The sequence below is a fragment of the Phlebotomus papatasi genome, chromosome 2, assembly GCF_024763615.1.
Source record: "Phlebotomus papatasi isolate M1 chromosome 2, Ppap_2.1, whole genome shotgun sequence".
Classification (NCBI taxonomy): domain Eukaryota; kingdom Metazoa; phylum Arthropoda; class Insecta; order Diptera; family Psychodidae; genus Phlebotomus; species Phlebotomus papatasi.
Window position 1 is genome coordinate 32678175 of NC_077223.1, and position 21382 is coordinate 32699556.

The 21382-nt window shown below is 32.5% G+C and overlaps 1 protein-coding gene across 2 annotated transcripts in view; it reads left to right on the forward strand.

Annotated features, from left to right (window-relative positions):
• Window positions 1–21382, forward strand: part of LOC129803524 (dual specificity protein phosphatase 15) — a 34488-nt gene that overhangs the window by 99 nt on the left and 13007 nt on the right. Inside the window, exons 1-2 of one of the 2 annotated variants that reach the window (XM_055850151.1) lie at window positions 9322–9803; window positions 17820–18047. In XM_055850151.1, coding sequence (XP_055706126.1) covers window positions 18027–18047 — 21 coding nt within the window. In that variant the 5' untranslated portion in view covers window positions 9322–9803; window positions 17820–18026. Of the gene's footprint in view, window positions 1–9321; window positions 9804–17819; window positions 18048–21382 lie in introns of those variants that run through there. The other variant, XM_055850150.1, reaches the window with a different exon arrangement.

Here is a 21382-nt window from a genome sequence, read left to right on the forward strand (position 1 = left end):
GAACAACATAACAAAGAAAAAATCATATACGATCGCAATCGACGCCACTGCAATTTTCTAGGTGGGAACGGGGCAGTTCACTCATCAATTTCTCATTCAACTTCTTGAATATTTTACAAAAAGGGGTGGCAAAGCGTCCCAGGCTTTGCGAAATGCTCGAACACGTGACTTAGATGCTATGCGTCAAAAGTACTTTCGCATCATTTACCGTTTACCGGCACACAACCGATTTAAATCAATTCATAAATCACTCAATAGATTCCACAAAATAGATTTGAACCGACTTATAAATCACTCAAAATATTTCCCAAAATACACCTCAGAAGTAACTTAATTGAATTTCGTATAAAAATTATTTATTGGTTATGAACCGGTTCATTACCGATTCAAAACCGATTGGAACAGGTTAAATTTTGTCGGAAATTCCAAGACCTTTCCAAGGAGCGCAAACATGACCCCATTCGCTTGATAAATGCGCTTTCTATATAGTGTTTTTTTTTTAATTTTTGACTTTGAAAAACCGTTATTAGGAATGATTTAACGATATTTTCGTCTAAGGACGAAATGTCCGCCTGGGTAATGGATTACAGTATGGATTACAGGTGCATAAGTTTCCTTTACTGCCAAGTTTAACAGACTTAATATTCTCAAGGATCAGCCTGAGCCTATTTTGTACCCTTATGTGCTGGACAGACTTACGGCTTAAGCTGAGAGCTTACGCCGTCTGTCGGCTTAAGCTGTAAATCTGTGTAGGGCATTACACTCACCAGTACACTGGGAGAAATCCGAAAAAGTTAGAATAACATTCCGGAAATGCTAATTTTACCCTGCAGTATTGATCCGAAATCGGTGTAAATATTATGCTTTTTAGGTGTATTATGGGTTAAAGTTATGTGTCTTTTTCATGTTAATTTTACACTTAAAAAGGTGTAAAATTAACATTAAAAATGTTGATATATTTTTACACCTAAAAAGTGTTAAAGTTACGAGGAAAAAAGTTAATCACACCCCCTTTTTTCCCAGTGTAATTCCTAGTCTTTTTTTAATTTCTTTTGCATATCTAACACAGTGAAAAAATTTAAAATCCAATAAACCATTCCAAATTATCCCATTGTAATCTATAGTCTATGTTTTTAACGATCTTCTCTGATATTAGTGTACGACAGAGAAAGAAAGAAATGCATAGCCAAATTTGGTGCTTGCAATACCAATCACTGAGGCGAATAAATTATCTTTCAAAGCAGGATCTTGAAATGTTCATCAGATGAAAGTTTCATAATTTTTTTTTAACTAAAACTTAGTCTTAATAGTCTTTATTAGATGTTCTTTGATTTCAATGATCTAGGGTAACGTGCGGTATTTCTGGACAAGGTGCTTTTCGGGACATAATATAGGTATTTCTGGACACATCAAAAGTCCTATAAATATTTGTTTTCTTAATATTTTTAAATTAAATAAAATTTCTGAAATTTTATTTAATTTAAAGTGTGAAATACGTGTGAATTGTGAGTGTCACATTCCATATTTTACAAAATCTTTAGTGCGGTCAATTTTGCAGATGCTAACATAAACAGTGCTCAGTTTTTTTCAGTTTGAACCACTTTACAAATGGAATTTAAACAAATTTTTTATGAAAAAGTGAAGTTTAGACCATCCACTCGAAGGTAAATTAATCAGGCTCGGTGATATTTATTTACATAATAGCCACTTTTGTTTGTCCCGAAATATACCATTCTTACTTCTTTACATTTTTTGCAATTTTGTGTAAAAAACAATGCATTTTTTAGCATTTTTCGGTAAGAATCTTATTCTAAATAGCATAAGGAACATAAATGTTTGTATCAACAAAGAAAAAAATAATTTGAGAAGTCGTTAATCTGTTTGAAACTTGAAAGTGCTAAAAAGTGTCCAAAAATACCACACGTTACCGTACGAAACGTTTTTTAAAATAGATAAGATAGATAAATAGATAAATTTTATTCCCATACTCTGTAACCTGGTTGCGTCTGCCGCCGTCTTACCATTACCGGCCTCCCCAGGTAAACGGCAGAAACCCTGGTTCAATAGGCCGTATATGCCACTCATACAATCGAGTAGTTTGCAGTACAATTATGCAATGAGTAAATAATTCAATAAATAAACAAAATACAAAAAATGAAAAACCAGAAGCATGAGGCCATCATTTGGCACTAGGAGGGTGCATGGAGGACGGACACATCACAAGGAAACAGAGTTGGGTTAAAGAGGCAACGGGCTCAGGGAGCACGTATTGTTGCCACTGTGTTCAGTCAGGGAATCAGGGAGAGGAGGCAAAAAAGAAATATATATATATAATGCAAATAAAATAATATTAACAGTAGTGGTTTAGTGAATATTTGGTAAAGGATGAAAGGATGATGTTGTATCCAGAGAGAGAGAGCCGCGACAAAAAATATAAAAAGAAAAACAGAATAAGATTACAGAAATCAATCAATAAATAGAATAAGAAGAGAAGCATGAGAAAGTAAAATAAGAACAATTTGACTTAGAGGAAATAAGCGAGACCAGCAACGGCCCCAGGATTACCCACACCCGACGACGCAATCCGGTACCAGATGTTACTGAAATGCAACCAGAGGCAGGTCAGCCAAAAAATAGGCAATTCATTTAATAAAGAAGTAAAAAAAAAATATATATATATATATACATACAGTGAGTGTCAATAGTTTGTTGCCTAATGGATGTTTGAGAAATCAAGTGAAAAAAATGATAGAAAAAAATACTTTTCCAAATTTTTCTTTTTGCAGATGAGTTCCTTGTAATCCGTAGATATTATTTATAATTTTCAAAAAAAATAATTAATTTTATTTCATATCAAAAATAATTGTTTTCCAAAAGTTGGTCATTTTTGAAAAATCAAAAGTTTGTTGCCTCATTAAAAAAACTAATTCAAAATGATGAAAACGTGCAACCAACTTTATGTAAACCGGTTACATTTTGAGCTTATGTCATTTGATAGGCAAATGGTGGATTTGTACATTTTTAAGGCTGTCAATGGTAAATATATAGGTGTAAAAGTGATGATAAATAACAAGAAATAAACAGTTTTTTGATAATTCATAATTTAGGTTATAATGGCAAATTACAAAAAGTTGAAAGGTGGGATATTGTCCAGAGATACTGCTGGAAGGAATCGGCGTCGCTTAATTGCCAAATTTTATGGAAATTCATGAAAAGTTATACATAAAATGGTCAAATATTGTAGTTATGAAGCACGAGTACATCTGAAAAACGCTACTGGTAGACCCAGGGTTTCGACTCAGAAAGTCGATAACCGCATTCTAGGTATCTCTGATAGTAACCCCATGATGTTTGCTTCAAAAATTCAGAGTCGGCTGGTTACAGAAGGCATACAGGCTTCAAATGCTTCGAAAATCAAACTCAAAATGAAAGAAAATATAAGAATAGGTACTTGGCTCGCAAGATTCCATTGGTAAGCAAAACCAAACTGCGTAAGAGGTTGTATTTTTACGTTTTTAGCATGCTCCAAGTGAATTTACAACCTTTTAACCAGATTGGTTTTGTTTACCAATGGAAACCTGCAAACCAAGTAATTATTCTTACCACTTTCATTAAATTGCGGTTGGTTTTGAAGCCTGTATGTCTTCTGTAACCAGCCGACTCTGAATTTTTGAAGCAAACATCATGGGGTTACTATCAGAGATACCTAGAATGCGGTTATCGACTTTCTGAGTCGAAATACTGGGTCTACCAGTAGCGTTTTTCAGATGTACTCGTGCCTCATAACTATAATATTTGACCATTTTATGTATAACTTTTCATGAATTTCCATAAAATTTGGCAATTAAGCGACGCCGATTCCTTCCAGCAGTATCTCTGGACAATATCCCACCTTTCAACTTTTTGTAATTTGCCATTATAACCTAAATTATGAATTATCAAAAAACTGATTATTTCTTGTTATTTATCATCACTCTTACACCTATATATTTAATATTGACAGCCTTAAAAATGTATAAATTCACCATTTGCCTATCAAATGACATAAGCTCAAAATGTAACCGGTTTACATAAAGTTGGTTGCACGTTTTCATCATTTTGAATTAGTTTTTTTAATGAGGCAACAAACTTTTGATTTTTCAAAAATGACCAACTTTTGGAAAACAATTATTTTTGATATGAAATAAAATTAATTATTTTTTTTTGAAAACTATAAATAATATCTACGGATTACAAGGAACTCATCTGCAAAAAGAAAAATTTGGAAAAGTATTTTTTTCTATCATTTTTTTCACTTGATTTCTCAAACATCCATTAGGCAACAAACTATTGACACTCACTGTATATATATCGCGGGGTGTATATATATTGCAGACAATAAGCAGGCGAAAACTATACACAAAGTAATAATTGTTTTTTTTAAGTCTATGGGGTAGTTTTTGATAATTTCTTCAAAGTCTGGATATTTTTTTGCAAAATTGGTCTGTCTTAAATTAAAATTAGACATAAAAAATTCAATGTCGGTAAGTAACCATTATTAAGCACAATTAAGCACGATACTTTGTGGTGCTTCAGGTGAATCTGATTTTATTTTTTTTACCCTATCCCTATCAATAAATTAGGATAAAATGCAAAAATTGAACCTGCCCCATTCGCCCCTAGCATGAAAAGAAAGATTGTTAGTCAAATAAATTAGCATGAAATGAGACGCACGCGCAAACTCCGTCAAGAAAAACCAATACTTTTGCACGATCTTCGCGGAGTTTCTCGAAGAAACCGATCAAATTTATGTGGGTGCTATTTACAATCTTTCTCACCTCACACATCTTACATCCACCAGCACATTCTTTTTCATCTCTGTCCCACCCACGGCATTTCTGAGTCTCTTTAGTACAAAAAAGTCCCCTCTTCCAATAATTTTTGAATAAATAAAAAAAATAATATTTAAGAAATATATAATGTTTCTCTTGTGACGTGATCGCGATGAGGTAAACACATTTCATTAGCAAAAAAATCATTCACCGCAAAAAAGAGAAGTTGACTCATTGTTGATCAATTTTAATATTGTGAATGGATAAAAATTGTAAATGGGCAAGATTCGACACGTTTTTTTTCCCACATAAATATCGCGCAGAAATTCACTACACCATGGAGATATTTCCAATTTGGGCCTTGCTTTGTGCTCACGATGAGTTGATGATTAATAACTGCATGGTTGGGAGGATATGGAAAAGTAATTGAATTATCATGGTGATCCAATATTCGAGACGGTAGCAATTTCAGCTTTCGTTGTCAGTGTAAATTTATTAAGTGCGAATGGACTGAACTTGAAGATTGACTGTGATTTATGGCAGAGATTAAGAATCGATCAACTCATTGCATTTTTTTAAATAAAAAGTAAGGTAGGGTAAGGTGGGGTAACTGGATCGTTTTCCGAAGAGTGCTACTTAAACGCTTGTTTTTGGACTGATGAAATTCTTTTTTACTTCTTCTAAATCCATAGAATTATTCACTGTATCATTCAGAAACACAATATAAAAAGAATTATCAAAAATATTGAAGAAAATTTATAAAAAAATGATAATACTGAAATAAGTCTGCATGCACTAACTGGGTCGCCTTTTCGCTAATTCACTTTTAATTAAACCTTTGGATTTAAAATACTTTTTTCACAAGGAAAAAAAGCAATAAATGTTTTCAATCTACAAGCTGTCATTAGCGAAAATATCACTGTTAGAAGATTTTTAGTGAAGAACCCAGCTGGCACAAGATTGAAATGAGTTGATTACACTCACTTATTTAATGGATAAAAATATTATTTTTGCTTATTCTCAAACTTGAATAGTTATGTTATGTTACTATAGTGACTATATTACAGAAATAAAAATAAAAATATTATTTTAAGTGGATTAGTCATAAACGATCCAGATAGCGAAGCGTCCGGATTAGCACACTTGACTCTATTTTAATTTTTTACTGATTACTCTACAAAGTTGCCTGCACTGATGATAAATGGACTTCATGCCAGAATAATTGCTTTTATTCCTCGAACCGCACAATTAAAGTAATATAAGCCTTCTAGTACCTCCAGTCCCCAAACCATTACCAGAGATTGACATCAAACGGTTACAGATAGCAACTTTCGGTTTTAGAGACCCACTTATATCTCGTATAAGTTGAATTTGACATCATTACCATCGTTAACATAACTTTTATTGTTTCTTTGTTTTTCGCGTGAAAACCGTTGTTCTGGAACATGTAGGGTAAGGGCTCTTAACTCTTTCGCGTCTTTAGGGTCATATATGACCCGGGGAAAAAAGTTTCTTTTTGGCTATTTACATTAATTGAAATCTAACTGGAGTCTTGAGAAAATGAGCCAAAAATCTTATATCCTTCTATTATGATGTCGTGCACGAACAGATAGATTTCAATTAATGTAAATACCCGAAAAAAACTTTTTTCCCCGAGTCATGACATTACCCTAAAGACGCGAAAGAGTTAATTTTGGACAGAGTGCTTATAAGCATCAATGTTTTAAGTTTGAAGTGCAATATTTTCAATACTAATTGATTTTTTTGTTACTCTCTTCTCAGAAGAGTTACAGTGCCAGCTCTCTAATCCGGATCGCCGTAATCCGGACGAGTTATCGACGGTTACATTTAAAATCATTTTGAGGTCATGTATGTACGTGTTTTCAGCAATGAAAATGAATTATCCTGTTATGTTTTTGTTTAATAAATGAAGTATAATAGCATAGAATTCTCTAATTACGTCCATTTAAGCTTTTTTAAAACTTTTATTCTAATTCTATAAAAAAACATGTATTATATTTTCAAGACGTTGAACAAATTCAAAAAATCCATCCGGATTACGAACCGGACATCTGTCATATTGTCTCCCAATCATCCGGATAACGAACCGGTGCGGTATTTAGAAACTTGGCAACCTTTTTATCGCTTTTGTTTTTACTAAAATTAGTCTTCATACGTTTAAAAATGGATTGATATGTAGAGGTGAATTAGACTCAAATTTTAGACACATTGGTTGTAAATTTGGATAACTTGGCTCTATATTTGGACAGCTAATTCGCTTCAATACGATGCCCATTGTTCTCCATTTCAAGAACCTATCTTACCAAGTCCTCATCCTGTTTATGTAGGGAACCGTAGAATGTCACAAGAAGCCCGGAATCTTTCCATATCATTCATTAAAGTCAAGCAATTCTAACTTAAATCATAATCAAAATTTAATATATTTAGTCTTAAAATCTTCTATAAAGAACAAATATTTAGATAGAATTCATTATTCAACAAATATTGGAATAAAAATCCATAATTTTAATCAATTTATTTTTCGTGTCCAATTTTACCCTCAATGTGTCCAAATTTAGAAACTGTCCAAAATTATGAGCTCTTACCCTACCTTGAAAACGCATTGTGCATTTTTATTTAATTTCTAGATGTATTAGAGATATTTTGTGCATATTTTCATTTAATACGAAAATTACACTGAAATATTTTTTTTTTGGTAAATAAAAAGGATATTTAACTCTTGAAGATTTATTTCTGAGCATATTAGGACAATGATGAACTCATTTGCAAGGCCTTAGATATACTGTCAATTCTTAATCGGCTTCAACCGATTATGAACTGATACTCTACATTGACGTAAGTTGATTAAATTTAATTGATCTTGATCGATTCCGATAAATATCTTTTTTTTTTGTTTTTGGAAAGAATTGTAGTACTCAACTTGTAACTTGAGCCTTTGTATTAACGAGTATGAGGACGTTTTGCCACTCCTTTCAGCTGATGTCATATTCATGAATTGTGAATTTTTGAGCATTAGGGTAAATTAAGCTAATTCAAAACCTGTTCCAAATGGAGACTTTTCGCTACTCCAAATGGAAACATAATATTTTCCCATGATAAATGCAGTATTAAATTTTTATTTATTTATTTTCTATATTTCAGTTTCATTATTTAGTTTATATTACTCCAAATAAAGAGAAAATCAATTCATATTCACAAATTTTAATTTATAAATTTCTCAGAAAAATTAAAAGTGTACCTTTTCACCATCGAATTTTTCATCTATCAACCATGTTTTCAAATGAAAAACACAATTAAGCTAATTGTTCTTTATTCGTTTTTTCTTACATTATTTGTGTAATATTTTTGACAGAATTATGTGAAATTAAGTGTTAATCTATAATGTTAACGGTACGTGAAGTTTTCAAATGAAATAATTACCTATTTCGTGATCATAAAGGGTTTTTCTGAAGTGTCTACAAATGCTTCAATAAGAAACACCAGATATGATTTTTTTTGGAGATTTTCTTATTGTTTTATATGAGAAAGGAGAAAAGAACAAATCCTGCACTGAAGCGCAACTCAACAAGGTTTTGGAAGCCTGTCGTCGCGGTTTCAGTTACACTGTTTGTCTCTAATTAGAAACTTTCCCTTGTCTCCATTTGGATTAATATGTTTCCAATAGAAGCATTTTACACTTGCGTGTTTTTCTTGTATTTAAGAATTTTTCAAATTATGTCTAAAGAATTTTCACTACACAGTAACATTCTAGAAGAGTCATGGAGCAAATTTATGTAATTCTCTTCAGAAAAAATATGAACTTAATGTGTTAAATCTTCTGTCAAAGTTAAAGCATCTGGAAATGGTTTTGAATTAGGACATTTACTCTACCTGCGTAGTCTTGGGGTTGGGAGTATTCAGATTAAAACAGATCAGCAAATATCCATCTACATCTACACTAACACATGAACGTACATTGTTTGAGTAAAATCAGTGCTAATGACCCCTGGAGAAGAAATACTGCAATTGCCAACAATTAGGCTATAAATAAATTTTTAAACACATTTACTATAGTATCAATGTGGTCCAAAAATAGCAACACGACAATCGGACATGGAGCAAAATGCATTAATGTGGAAAGTAATTAGATTGATAGAGACAGCCCTAAAATGTCCAATCAAATACAATTGACGTCATGTGCTCCATTGAATTTTGTGCCAAATTTTGGCTATTGTATTTTTTATCACACCTACCACACATTTGGTTGCTATTGTAAGGGGGTATTCAAAAATACTTGAATGAATAAATCCACTAAAATTCGCCTTTTTTCTCTCTATTTTGCAGCATCCTTTTTGTCTGTTAAGAGATTTGGAAATTTTAGTCCTTTTTGATGTCGACTTTTATCGAATTCACTTCCCCTTTGAGAGAGGACTCATAGAACCGTCTTCCTCACTCTCACGATGGCATCCCATCCAATTTCTGTGAGTTTTGCATTTACCAGCTGCTCGCCAGTGACAATCCAGTCGTTCTCCAACTCGTCGCGACTTCACACGACCATTTTTACTTGATTCTTTCATTTTTTCCTCACACAACTCCTTCAGAATCTATGCAATTTTTATCGTCTCCCAAAATATATATAAAGCATTTTGGACAATTGTGTGATTGAAGACCAAATTGACTTTCATTTCATTTGAGTATTTTCCTTACTATATTTAATGTTGCTATCCCTTCCTATCGACCCTTCTTATCGTGTGGCAATGTTGTGTAGAGAGAGAAGCTCTGACTGATTCTGCCGGAGTGTTCGATTTTGGTTGTTATTTTCTATGCCAACATAAGGTTTTACATGATATTAAAAAAATATATCTATGAGCTGTGAAGGACAAGAAAAAGGTGACAGACAATTTGGATGCTTCGGAAAACGGTGAAAAGGCAGGAAATCCACCGTGGAAACTTCCGAAAAGCTCCTGCAAAATTCACTTCCCCGAAAATAAGGTGATTTCTGCTACTGAATTCAGCACAATATGAGGTTTATTGATTTTTCTCGCTTGTCCTACAAGTGCTCGACCACAAACATTTTCCCAGTTGTGGAGAAAATGTGTGAGTAAAAAGAGAGTTCTCCGTGGATGTGAAAAGCGAGGGAAAATCAAAAAAAGCTTCTCTTCACAATATGTTTGCTGTCCTTCAAAAGTTCTTTTTTTTTCAACAACCCCCCCAAAAAAAAACTATCGCAGACACAAATATTTAGCCCAATCCCTTATCTCTAGCTCTCCAGAGAAGCATTAAACCCATTTAGAATGTAATTACATATGTTGTGACTGTGCAACATATGACGCCCCAAAAAGTTGAATGAGATACAAGAAATAGGTCAGGCAAGTTCAAAGATGATCCATATATATTTTCCTAAACGAATCGACTTTAATTTATGTGCCTAAGAATAAATCCCTGCACCTTTGAGGAAAAAAAAATCAATGGTTAATTCATGTTCTACTTGATTGATGATGCGACAAATTGTGCCACACCACATGATTCGACAGCATAATTGGAAGTAATTGGACAGGAGATGCCATTCTTTCTGAAGTGACTTGATTTTTGCGCAAGAACCCTCCACGCACGGTGGTGTGATCACAATAACAATCGAAATCCCACAACTGAATATAACACCATCCGCAAAATATTTGAAAGAAAAGGTCATAAAATACATTGTTAATTGCCGAGAAATTTAATTGTTTTAGGGAGAATTGGGGTAGATCCGCTTATGAGCATTTTGTTCCTTATTATATTATAAGACTCCAGAGAACGAGATCCATATAATATTAATTAGGATTCTTGTTCACCGAAGAAATAATCAAATGGTCTAAATAATGGGAAATAAAAATAAATTAATCAAAATGTAACGGCCGGACGAACGGACAGACGGACAAACAGCGAGACATAATTTCGTAGAAATCGTCTGAAACTTGAAGATATGTTGAGTACAATGATCCGCGGGGGATGGAAGGTGGAAAAGAATGTAAAAGTGCAGCTTCTTTTTGGAAATTCAAGTAGATCGTAAACACTACACTCGGGCTACTGCTGTTGGTAAGGGCCTTGACAGACATGAGGATTAGCCGAGAGACGGCTTAGTGTAATTATTTCGAAATACTGGTTAAACTGCATTTCCATCACTTTCTACTAAGCCGTCTCTCGGCTTAAGTCTTAAGTCTGTCTAGGGCATAAGCTTTTCTTTAATTCTAGCACTTAAGGATAGTCTTTACCGATTGAAAATGATAGTTAGAAGATAGAATCAGTGAAGATTCTCCTTAAATTCTGGAATTTAAAAAAAAAACCTTACAAATAGCACGGTGGCAAAGTAAATCCAGCAGGGCAAAGTCATCCTCATCATTAGCCTATAACTCAGAATAGATAATCTTTAATTTTTACACAAAGTATTTTTAGTCTAAATCGTTAAGCCCTTTTTATCTAAAAAATTGAGAGATAAAATAGAATTAGTTAAAGTTTATTGAAGTTTTGATAAGAGTAGGGACCCTTGGGGTAATTCCAACACAAAATGTGCCAATGCGAGACAATTTTACATAAAAATGGATCAGTTCATCGTCATCATCATTTTTAACCGCTTAGTCCTATTGGGGTCGCAGTCCCATGACATCTTGTTTGATCCTCCGCCACTTCAGGAAGGTCTTTCTGTTGGATCTCAAGGCCCTCCAAGGCAAAATTCTCAATTTGATTCAGCCAACTACACTGAGAAAAAACGGGGATGCGATTAACTTTTTTTACCCATAAATTTAACACCTTTTATGTGTAAAAATATATCATCATTTTTTAATGTTAATTTTACACCTTTTTTAAGGGTAAAATTAATATGAAAAAGGGTCACTTCAATCCCTAATACACCTAAAAAGCATAATATTTACACCGATTTTGGATCAATACTGCAGGGTAAAATTAACATTTCCGGAATGTTATTTTAACTTTTTCGTATTTCTCTCAGTGTAGGTCTGCTCCGAGGTCGAGGGCTCCTCACTATGGCTTACATAGCTTTTCTGGGGAATTTTTCTTTATCCATCCGCTGAACATCACCATACCATCAAAATTGTTATTTTAAGGGCAGAATCACATTGACAGTAAAATGCTCATCGTATTTCGTTAATTTACGCATTTTCATTGCAATTCTTACGCAAATTCTCGATTACCGTATTACCTTATCTCATACTCAGTAGCACTAGGTGAAAATAATATAAGAAAATGGAAGAAATTAAACGAAAATGCGATAAACGGTGAGCAAAAAATTGTACGATTAATTTCTCTTACAGTTTTTTTTGCTCACCGTTTATCGAATTTTTGGTTTAATTTCTTCAATTTCTTTTTAATATTATTTTCACATAGTACCACCGAGTATGAGATAAGGTAATATGGTAATGGAAAATTTGCGTAAGAATTGCAATGAAAATGCGTAAATTAATGAAATACGGTGAGGCTACGGCAAGCATTTTATTGTCAATGTGATTCTGCCCTAACTCCTTGACTCTTAGCTCCTCACGAACGGATACGTTCCTCACTCAATCTCGACGAATGATTTCCTTAACAGCTCGGAGGTATCACATCTCGATAGCTTGCACTCGCGATCTTATACTTTCGGTCATGATCCAATGGATCAGTTCATATAAAATAAAAATTTGCATAAAACTTGAGATACTCCAACGGATTTAAATTATTATTTTGAGACATTCTATAAGGCCTTAAACACCTAAAGCAAAACATAAAGCAAGGATTTCATTAAAATATAAATCAGCACTATCTTATAATTAGTCCAATGCTAAATACCTTATTACAATAATGGAAACAGTGGTAAATTGTAAAAATTATGTTAGTTCGGTAAATAAATTGATTGACTTAGAAATTTATGAAAAAATGATATGCTAAAAAGTTCGAATTTAAAATCAATTTGTGAACATTATAATTGACACTATTAGGACTGAAGCCAAGACACGGCTTAATGAAAAATTACAGAAATGTGGTTTAACCATTATTTGGCATATAATTACACTAAGTCGTCTCTCGGCTAATCCCCAAGTTTATCAAGGCCTTTAGGTCTCGCTTTAGTAACACAAAGGTTTTATCCCATTCCTTTCAAAGAGATAAGAGGAATGTGTAAAAATTGAAAGTACCCCTTCATTAAATCAACCCACCCTCCCCTATGATTTAATTTAAATCTATTCAATAAAATTGTTATGAAGTCTCTGTTCTTGTTGAAGTTCTTACTAGAAGCAGATCAAACTTATTATATAAATAGAATAGACATTAGCAGGTCATAAATATGAAACATTCAGATTGACAAAATAAGGCATTAAAAATTAGGCATCTCCTTGTTGACTAAACCGACTAAACTTCTTCAGTATCAGTCTGTTTATAAGCAATTTTCATTCATCTAACACCCTCTTATTTACCCATTAAATGCCTCTTACCCATCTGTATTTTGTGTACAATGTAATTAATAGCCACATAACACACAATCCCCTTTAAAAAACACATGTGATAGAGCTACTAAATTGCTTTCCCCAAAAAAAGATAGGGATATTATTACATTCAATAAAATATTTGATGATTGTGCTCCATCGGCCGTTGCTTCAGTAATAATTTATTAAGTAGGACAAAAGTAGAAGACAAAAGTATTAAAACTATTTTGAAAGTATATACAAGGGACCATTGAATAAAAAAGGCGGTAGATTTATTACTCAGGATACTCATTCACATATCGATAAAACTACACCAAATTGAAGGTCGGAACTTTACTTTAAAACTTCATTCATTATAGAGATGATTATATGGTGAAAAAATCAACAAACTATTGAGCCCGACTGAACAGTAATCGGTTTATACTACGAAAAATAATAATTATTTTTACTGCTCGAACTCAAAGAGAGAGCAGTTATTATAATCGTCCGTTTTGCTACCTGTCACCGTTCTGGAGTTTAAACGGTAAGAGATATTGACTTCCAGTCTTTGATGACACCCAATAAAAAATAATAATATCTCTAGACATTTTTCTTTCCCCTGACCCAAGCTTTTTCAATAATTTTCGGATAGGTTTTAGAGCTAGTGCAGGCTAACATTTTGCCCAAACATACCTGACCGGAAAATTCTCCATTTTGAATTATTAAAGGTCAAAGATCAACCATTTTAGAAGGCTCATTTTTCAGCCGATTTGGTTTAATTTGGATTTTTTTGTAAAGGTATTGTAATTTCGAACCCGACTGGATTGGTATTCATCGGCAATGAACCGGTTAAGTACCGATTTTTGAATAATTTTACATCCCCAATAATTAACATTTCCCAAAAACTATGTTGATTTTCGGATATACAGTGAGTGTCAATAGTTTGTTGCCTAATGGATGTTTGAGAAATCAAGTGAAAAAACTGATAGAAAAAAATACTTTTCCAAATTTTTCTTTTTGCAGATGAGTTCCTTGTAATCCGTAGATATTATTTATAATTTTCAAAAAAAATAATTAATTTTATTTCATATCAAAAATAATTGTTTTCCAAAAGTTGGTCATTTTTGAAAAATCAAAAGTTTGTTGCCTCATTAAAAAAACTAATTCAAAATGGTGAAAACGTGCAACCAACTTTATGTAAACCGGTTACATTTTGAGCTTATGTCATTTGATAGGCAAATGGTGGATTTGTACATTTTTTAGGCTGTCAATGGTAAATATAGAGGTGTAAAAGTGATGATAAATAACAAGAAATAGTCAGTTTTTCGATAATTTATAATTTAGGTTATAATGGCAAATTACAAAAAGTTGAAAGGTGGGATATTGTCCAGAGATACTGCTGGAAAGAATCGGCGTCGCTTAATTGCCAAATTTTATGGAAATTCATGAAAAGTTATACATAAAATGGTCAAATATTATAGTTATGAGGCACGAATACATCTGAAAAACGCTACTGGTAGACCCAGTATTTCGACTCAGAAAGTCGATAACCGCATTCTAGGTATCTCTGATAGTAACCCCATGATGTTTGCTTCAAAAATTCAGAGTCGGCTGGTTACAGAAGACATACAGGCTTCAAAACCAACCGCAATTTAATGAAAGTGGTAAGAATAATTACTTGGTTTGCAGGTTTCCATTGGTAAACAAAACCAATCTGGTTAAAAGGTTGTAAATTCACTTGGAGCATGCTAAAAACGTAAAAATACAACCTCTTACGCAGTTTGGTTTTGCTTACCAATGGAATCTTGCGAGCCAAGTACCTATTCTTATATTTTCTTTCATTTTGAGTTTGATTTTCGAAGCATTTGAAGCCTGTATGCCTTGTGTAACCAGCAGACTTTGAATTTTTGAAGCAAACACCATGGGGTTACTATCAGAGATACCTAGAATGCGGTTATCGACTTTCTGAGTCGAAACCCTGGGTCTACCAGTAGCGTTTTTCAGATGTACTCGTGCCTCATAACTATAATATTTGACCATTTTATGTATAACTTTTCATGAATTTCCATAAAATTTGGCAATTAAGCGACGCCGATTCCTTCCAGCAGTATCTCTGGACAATATCCCACCTTTCAACTTTTTGTAATTTGCCATTATAACCTAAATTATGAATTATCAAAAAACTGATTATTTCTTGTTATTTATCATCTCTCTTACACCTATATATTTAACATTGACAGCCTTAAAAATGTACAAATCCACCATTTGCCTATCAAATGACATAAGCTCAAAATGTAACCGGTTTACATAAAGTTGGTTGCACGTTTTCACCATTTTGAATTAGTTTTTTTAATGAGGCAACAAACTTTTGATTTTTCAAAAATAACCAACTTTTGGAAAACAATTATTTTTGATATGAAATAAAATTAATTATTTTTTTTGAAAACTATAAATAATATCTACGAATTACAAGGAACTCATCTGCAAAAAGAAAAATTTGGAAAAGTATTTTTTTCTATCATTTTTTTCACTTGATTTCTCAAACATCCATTAGGCAACAAACTATTGACACTCACTGTATTTTAGAGCTAGTCCAGGGGAAAATTTCGCCCAAACATACCTATGACCGGAAAATTCGCCATTTTGAATTATTGAAGGTCAAAGATCAACTGCTTTGGAAGGCTCATTTTTCAACCGATTTGGTTAAATTTGGATTTTTTGGAAAGGTACTCTAATTTCGAATCTGGTTGCATCAGTATTCATCGGTAAAGTACCGATTTTTTAATTTTCAAATGCTTTTGTAGTTTATGAATCAACTTGATCTCTAGTAGACCAGTACATAACAAAATATTATGTGAAAAACTAATTCACGGTGAGCTCTATCCCGTGAGTTCGAACATTCCGCAAAACTAGGACGTTTTGCCATCTATTTTAATTCTTTTTTGGTATTGTTAGGGCGTTATCACACTTGCACATTAAAATTTTAATGTGATTCACATTAATTGTCGCTTGTGACCGTCCAAATATGTTATTTGTGTCTTTGAGTCACTTAATATTTGGGGTTGTTCTATTTATTGATAAAGAAGTGGACTTGGCCTGCAAAGATAAGTTTAAATTTACCTTAAGCATAATTACTTTTCACATTAAAAAATTAAAGAGAAAATCTCATTAATTTTTCGCATTAATCTTATAAATCAATTTATATCAAATTTTGCGAGCCAAGTCTACCTTTTTATCAACAAATAGATCAAATTTTGAATATAAAATAATTCAAACCCACAAATTACACATTTGGACTCTCACCAGCAAGAATTAATGTGAATCATATTAAAATTTTAATGTGCAAGTGTGATAACACAGTTAATCATTCGGAAGTTATTCTGAGAATGACATTGAATATTGATAAACAAATGCTTCCCGATTTATTTCCTTACAAGGTTACACAAAATCAACCATTTTTCATCGAGGAAGAGGAAACTGATATATTTTCATTTAATGAGAAATCTCAGAAGTTTTCCGGGACCATGTGAAAAAATAAAATAAGCTTGTGAAAAAAATAAAATAAGAGAAAGCTTTCAGGCTTCGTATTCCAGTATACTCTGCCTTCGAATATTTCATAATTTTTCCATATTCTTTTAATGAATCTGACTTAGCTCTTTTTAAGAAACATATGACTTAATACTAGGTATTAAAAAATATTGCCATAGGTATTAAAGGAATATGGGAAAAATACGGAATGTTCCAAACCAGAGTGTGTGCGAAGCATGAAAGCTTTCCCCTACATATCACTTTGCTATATTTAGCTCCTCGTTCTCCTAATGTTGAAAAAGGCGCAAAATTATTTAGAAATAATTTTATGTGATAATAAACACTGAAAATTTTACAAAACTATAATAGTGAATTTAAATGTAATTAATTACAATCAATTTTTGATTAACTTAAAAAAAAACTCACAGGCAGCAGAGAAAATATTCTTGTCTTTTGTGAAATGTAAATTATTGTGTTTATTTTTCTTTCTTTACATTTTTGTTTTAATTATAAAAGAAATTTCAACATATGGTTAAATGAATTATTTACTATTCCATAACATGCTGTTAATCCTGCTTTGTTAATGCATTTTGCGCATTACATGTTTAAAAATTACACAGTCGGGGAGGATAGGGCTGTTTCATATAGCTCAATATTTTTCAAGATCAATTTGCTAAACGAAAATTAACAAAATATAGGTATTCAACTAAACTGAATCTATTGAATTTCTCTTACACAATTCCGAAAATTTTCAATGATTATCCCAAAAATCCGCATTTCGAAAGTCATGTGTACATAAAACAACCCTTCCCTCCCCTATATCTTACACTAAGTAATATGATTTTGCATTTTATAAATGTTTACACGAAAAGACTTTCTTATGAAGTCATCATAACTATAACCCCAACATCGAAGTGCAATTTCCATTATCGTTGAAGAAATGATAATTGAAGAGTATAATATTTAAAGTGGCATAAGAAAGAGTTGTACAACTCCCTCTATTTACATTATAATTGAGTTTCATAGCTCTTTTTTTTATTCCTTTCAGGGCAAGAGAAAATGTTGCAGAAGATGCGCAAAGCTAAAATTACAATTTCTTCATATCTCTTGTTTCGTCTCGTTAAATTTCTTATTTAGCTGAGACATTATTATTTATAAAAAAGGATTTCTCCAGTACGACTATCAAGCAGTTGATTTGCTCAAGAAAAAAAAACTGTTCAGGCGATAAGCTGAAAGGAAACGTAAAACCACCGAAATGGGCAATGGCATGAATAAGGTGAGGTGCATAATTTTCTTTCTATAAAATTTCATGATTTATCGAAAAGGCATTTTTTATGCTAATTCAAATAATTGAAATAAGGGTTGAATATTTACAAAAAAACCACAGTATCACGCTCGAATAAGTATAGTGTAGAAATAAATATTCAATGAGCGACAATTCATGTTTAAGCAATTAAGAAATTATTAAAATGCAAGACACGTCATAGTTGGAGCCTTAAATAAATTTTAATGAAAAAAAATCAGTATAACCCGCTTGAGAATTGTAATATTTTAACTAATTTACTACTTAAGAAAGTTGGCAATAAAATTAAACATTATTGAGTGGAAAAACCATGAAAAGGAAACTAAGTGATAAAAAGCACTTTTCATTTGAAATAGTAAAATGGACTGGGAAGGGGAAGTAGGGCCTCATTGAAGACACTGTTCTTAGGAAGCACTGTTCAAAAGGAAGCTGAGCTTTATTTAATGTAATGGCATTTACATAAAATTACTTTGGATCTAAATAAAATTATGGCTAAGTCCAGCTTCCTTTATGCGAAAAAAGAGCGATTTCAATATAGCTCTCTATTTATTTATTAATCGTATCGGGATATATTTATTATATTTCAATCATTCGTATATCCCGTGTTTGAAGAATCTCCTGATCGTAAAGGCGTAGAGGTGTAGAGGCGGTGCATTTTATTACGTCTTATCACAGTGAAAATATCTTTTTCTGACATTCGGTTGCTTACATTGGGCGAGACTCGAACTCACAACTGTGAGAGTCAAGTGAGAGATCTCATCCAGCCAAGACCAAACCGTCTTGCCTATTGCGCCAGTGAGATCCTCTAGCTCTGTATGAGTCCAATAGGGCAACGCATTTGGTTCTTATGTTCCTCCAATTTTCTAAGTTCCTAATTGTTGTAGATAGGTTAGATTGTATAGAGAACATGATGTGATCTGTGGGTTGCAGACACCTAGGCTCTATTTAAGCCTCTCGTGTCTAAACAACAAACCTTATGTCCTAGACACACATACGATTTAAGCCGAAAAATGGCTTAACGTAATTGATTTAACTAAGTACCCATCAATTTCCCGCTAACTAAGCCGTTTCTAGGTTTAAACCGAGAGACGAATTAGTCAGAAATTGATGGAAATCATGGAATATGATCCTTATTTTGATTATAATTATGCTACGCCGTCTCTCGGCTTAAATGAATATGTCTATGGCATTACTCTAATTCTTTTAAAAACCGCCTGAACTGCAGAACGTCCTGAGCTGACGCTCTTCTGACATCCTCCAGTGTCAGCACATCTTTTTAAAAGATCATAATTCTCTGGCTTTAGAATTCGGAACAGTAACATAAACTTTATTCCACTGCTTTCCGACTCTCTCCATAACCCCTGAATGTTGAGCACTCTTAGAAAAGTTTAGATATGATTACTAATGTATAATAGTAGAATGGGATATTATTGCCATATTAATTTAAAATGATTACAATAATCATAAAATATTTTTTTCATAACAATTTTATTAGTAATAAGAACGAAAGGCAATATTTAGGTAGATAAGTTATGGCAATTATTTCATATAGATTTCACAAAATATTACATGGTTGTGTTAATTAAATGAAATTGATAATTGCAACTAATATCAGTAACGAATTTCATTTAGTCATAACTACCAATATAAATACATGAGCCTATATTTTTATATAGTTCTGTCAACTTTTGCAAGAGTTACGCAGGGTTATTCAACTAATTCTGGTCAACTATTTCATTTAGTTACCCGAACTACATATGAAGTTGGGTCTATATTTACTATATTTTATAGTTCTAATAACTGCACATGAGCTTCTCCTAACTAATTTTTTCTAAGAGTGAGGTAACGTTCACACCCAACTTTGAAAGTTGTGAATTTATTAAATGCCCTGTGAAAATTCTTATAATAATTACCCTGAAGTTCTTTCTAATAAAATAATAATTCTTCCTGGTAATCTTAGTGCTTGTAGTTACTAATTTACTCGTTAAGAATTGTGGCTAGATTCTTAGTTAGTACTGTAGATGGGAGTGATATTACACTCCTGCTTTTCGTAAGATTTTTTTTTAATTCTAGCACTTAAGGATGATATTTACGGCGTTATCACACTTGCACATTAAAATTTTAATGTGATTCACATTAATTGTCGCTTGTGAGCGTCCAAATATGTTATTTGTGTCTTTGAGTCACTTAATATTTGGGGTTTTTCTATTTATTGATAAAGAAGTGGACTTGGCCTGCAAAAATAAGTTTAAATTTACCTAAAGCATAAATATTTTTCACATTAAAAAATTAAAGAGAAAACCGCATTAATTTTTCGCATTAATGCTATAAATCAATTTATATCAAATTTTGCAGGCCAAGTCTACCTTTTTATCAACAAATAGATCAAATTTTGAATATAAAATTATTCAAACACACAAATTACACATTTGGACTCTCACCAGCGACAATTAATGTGAATCATATTAAAATTTTAATGTGCAAGTGTGATAACACAGTTAGACTATCCTTAAGTTCTAGAATTAAAGAAAAGATTACAAAAAACCAAGGGTCCAAAGTCACTCTGGAGTGCAAAGTCACTTGAATCTACGACAAAAGTAGTTTTAAAGTTAGGCATTTGTGCTAGAATTGACTGCTCAAAATTTACAAAAAAAAAACCAGTATATGAATCCCTCGATTCTGAGTCACCCTAAAGCAGACCTGTGCTCGTTAAAAGTCGTGTAATATCGGAAATTTTGTGTTGATAATTCAATTGGAAATTAGAGATAGCTGTACTGGTAAAATTAATCCCGCTTATTCACGGTGTCATGATAAGTATTTTTGCGTCAAAAGGACATAACAGAAAGAAAAACTCAAATAGAAAGAAATTGTCTCCTTGATATCTTTGTCGGAAGCCGGATAGCTTTTCACTACATACCCATTTACTTGAATCTTGCAGAAATATAAAGAATTTTAAAGTAAATATCGCTAACTTCAAATGGTAAGCTTCTTGATCGCGCGCAATTCAACTCAAAAAAGAGATAGAGACACAAGTATCTCATTTGACAAACGTCTGGCGGCGCTGCAGTTGCAAAATATCTCTGAAATGCGACAAAATATTTTCTTCTCTATTTAATGCCTATTATTAAGTCGTGTATCTTCTTGTAATATGTACTTTTGCATTCCTTATTAACCAAAATAGTGTTATACAAAAGGATTTTTCTCAAACCTAACCTGACTTTTGAGACACCTCAAAAGAATATGAACCTTCCAGTTCAAAATTTCATCCCAATGTTTTTGTTATAATATCGACAATTATTCACAATTAA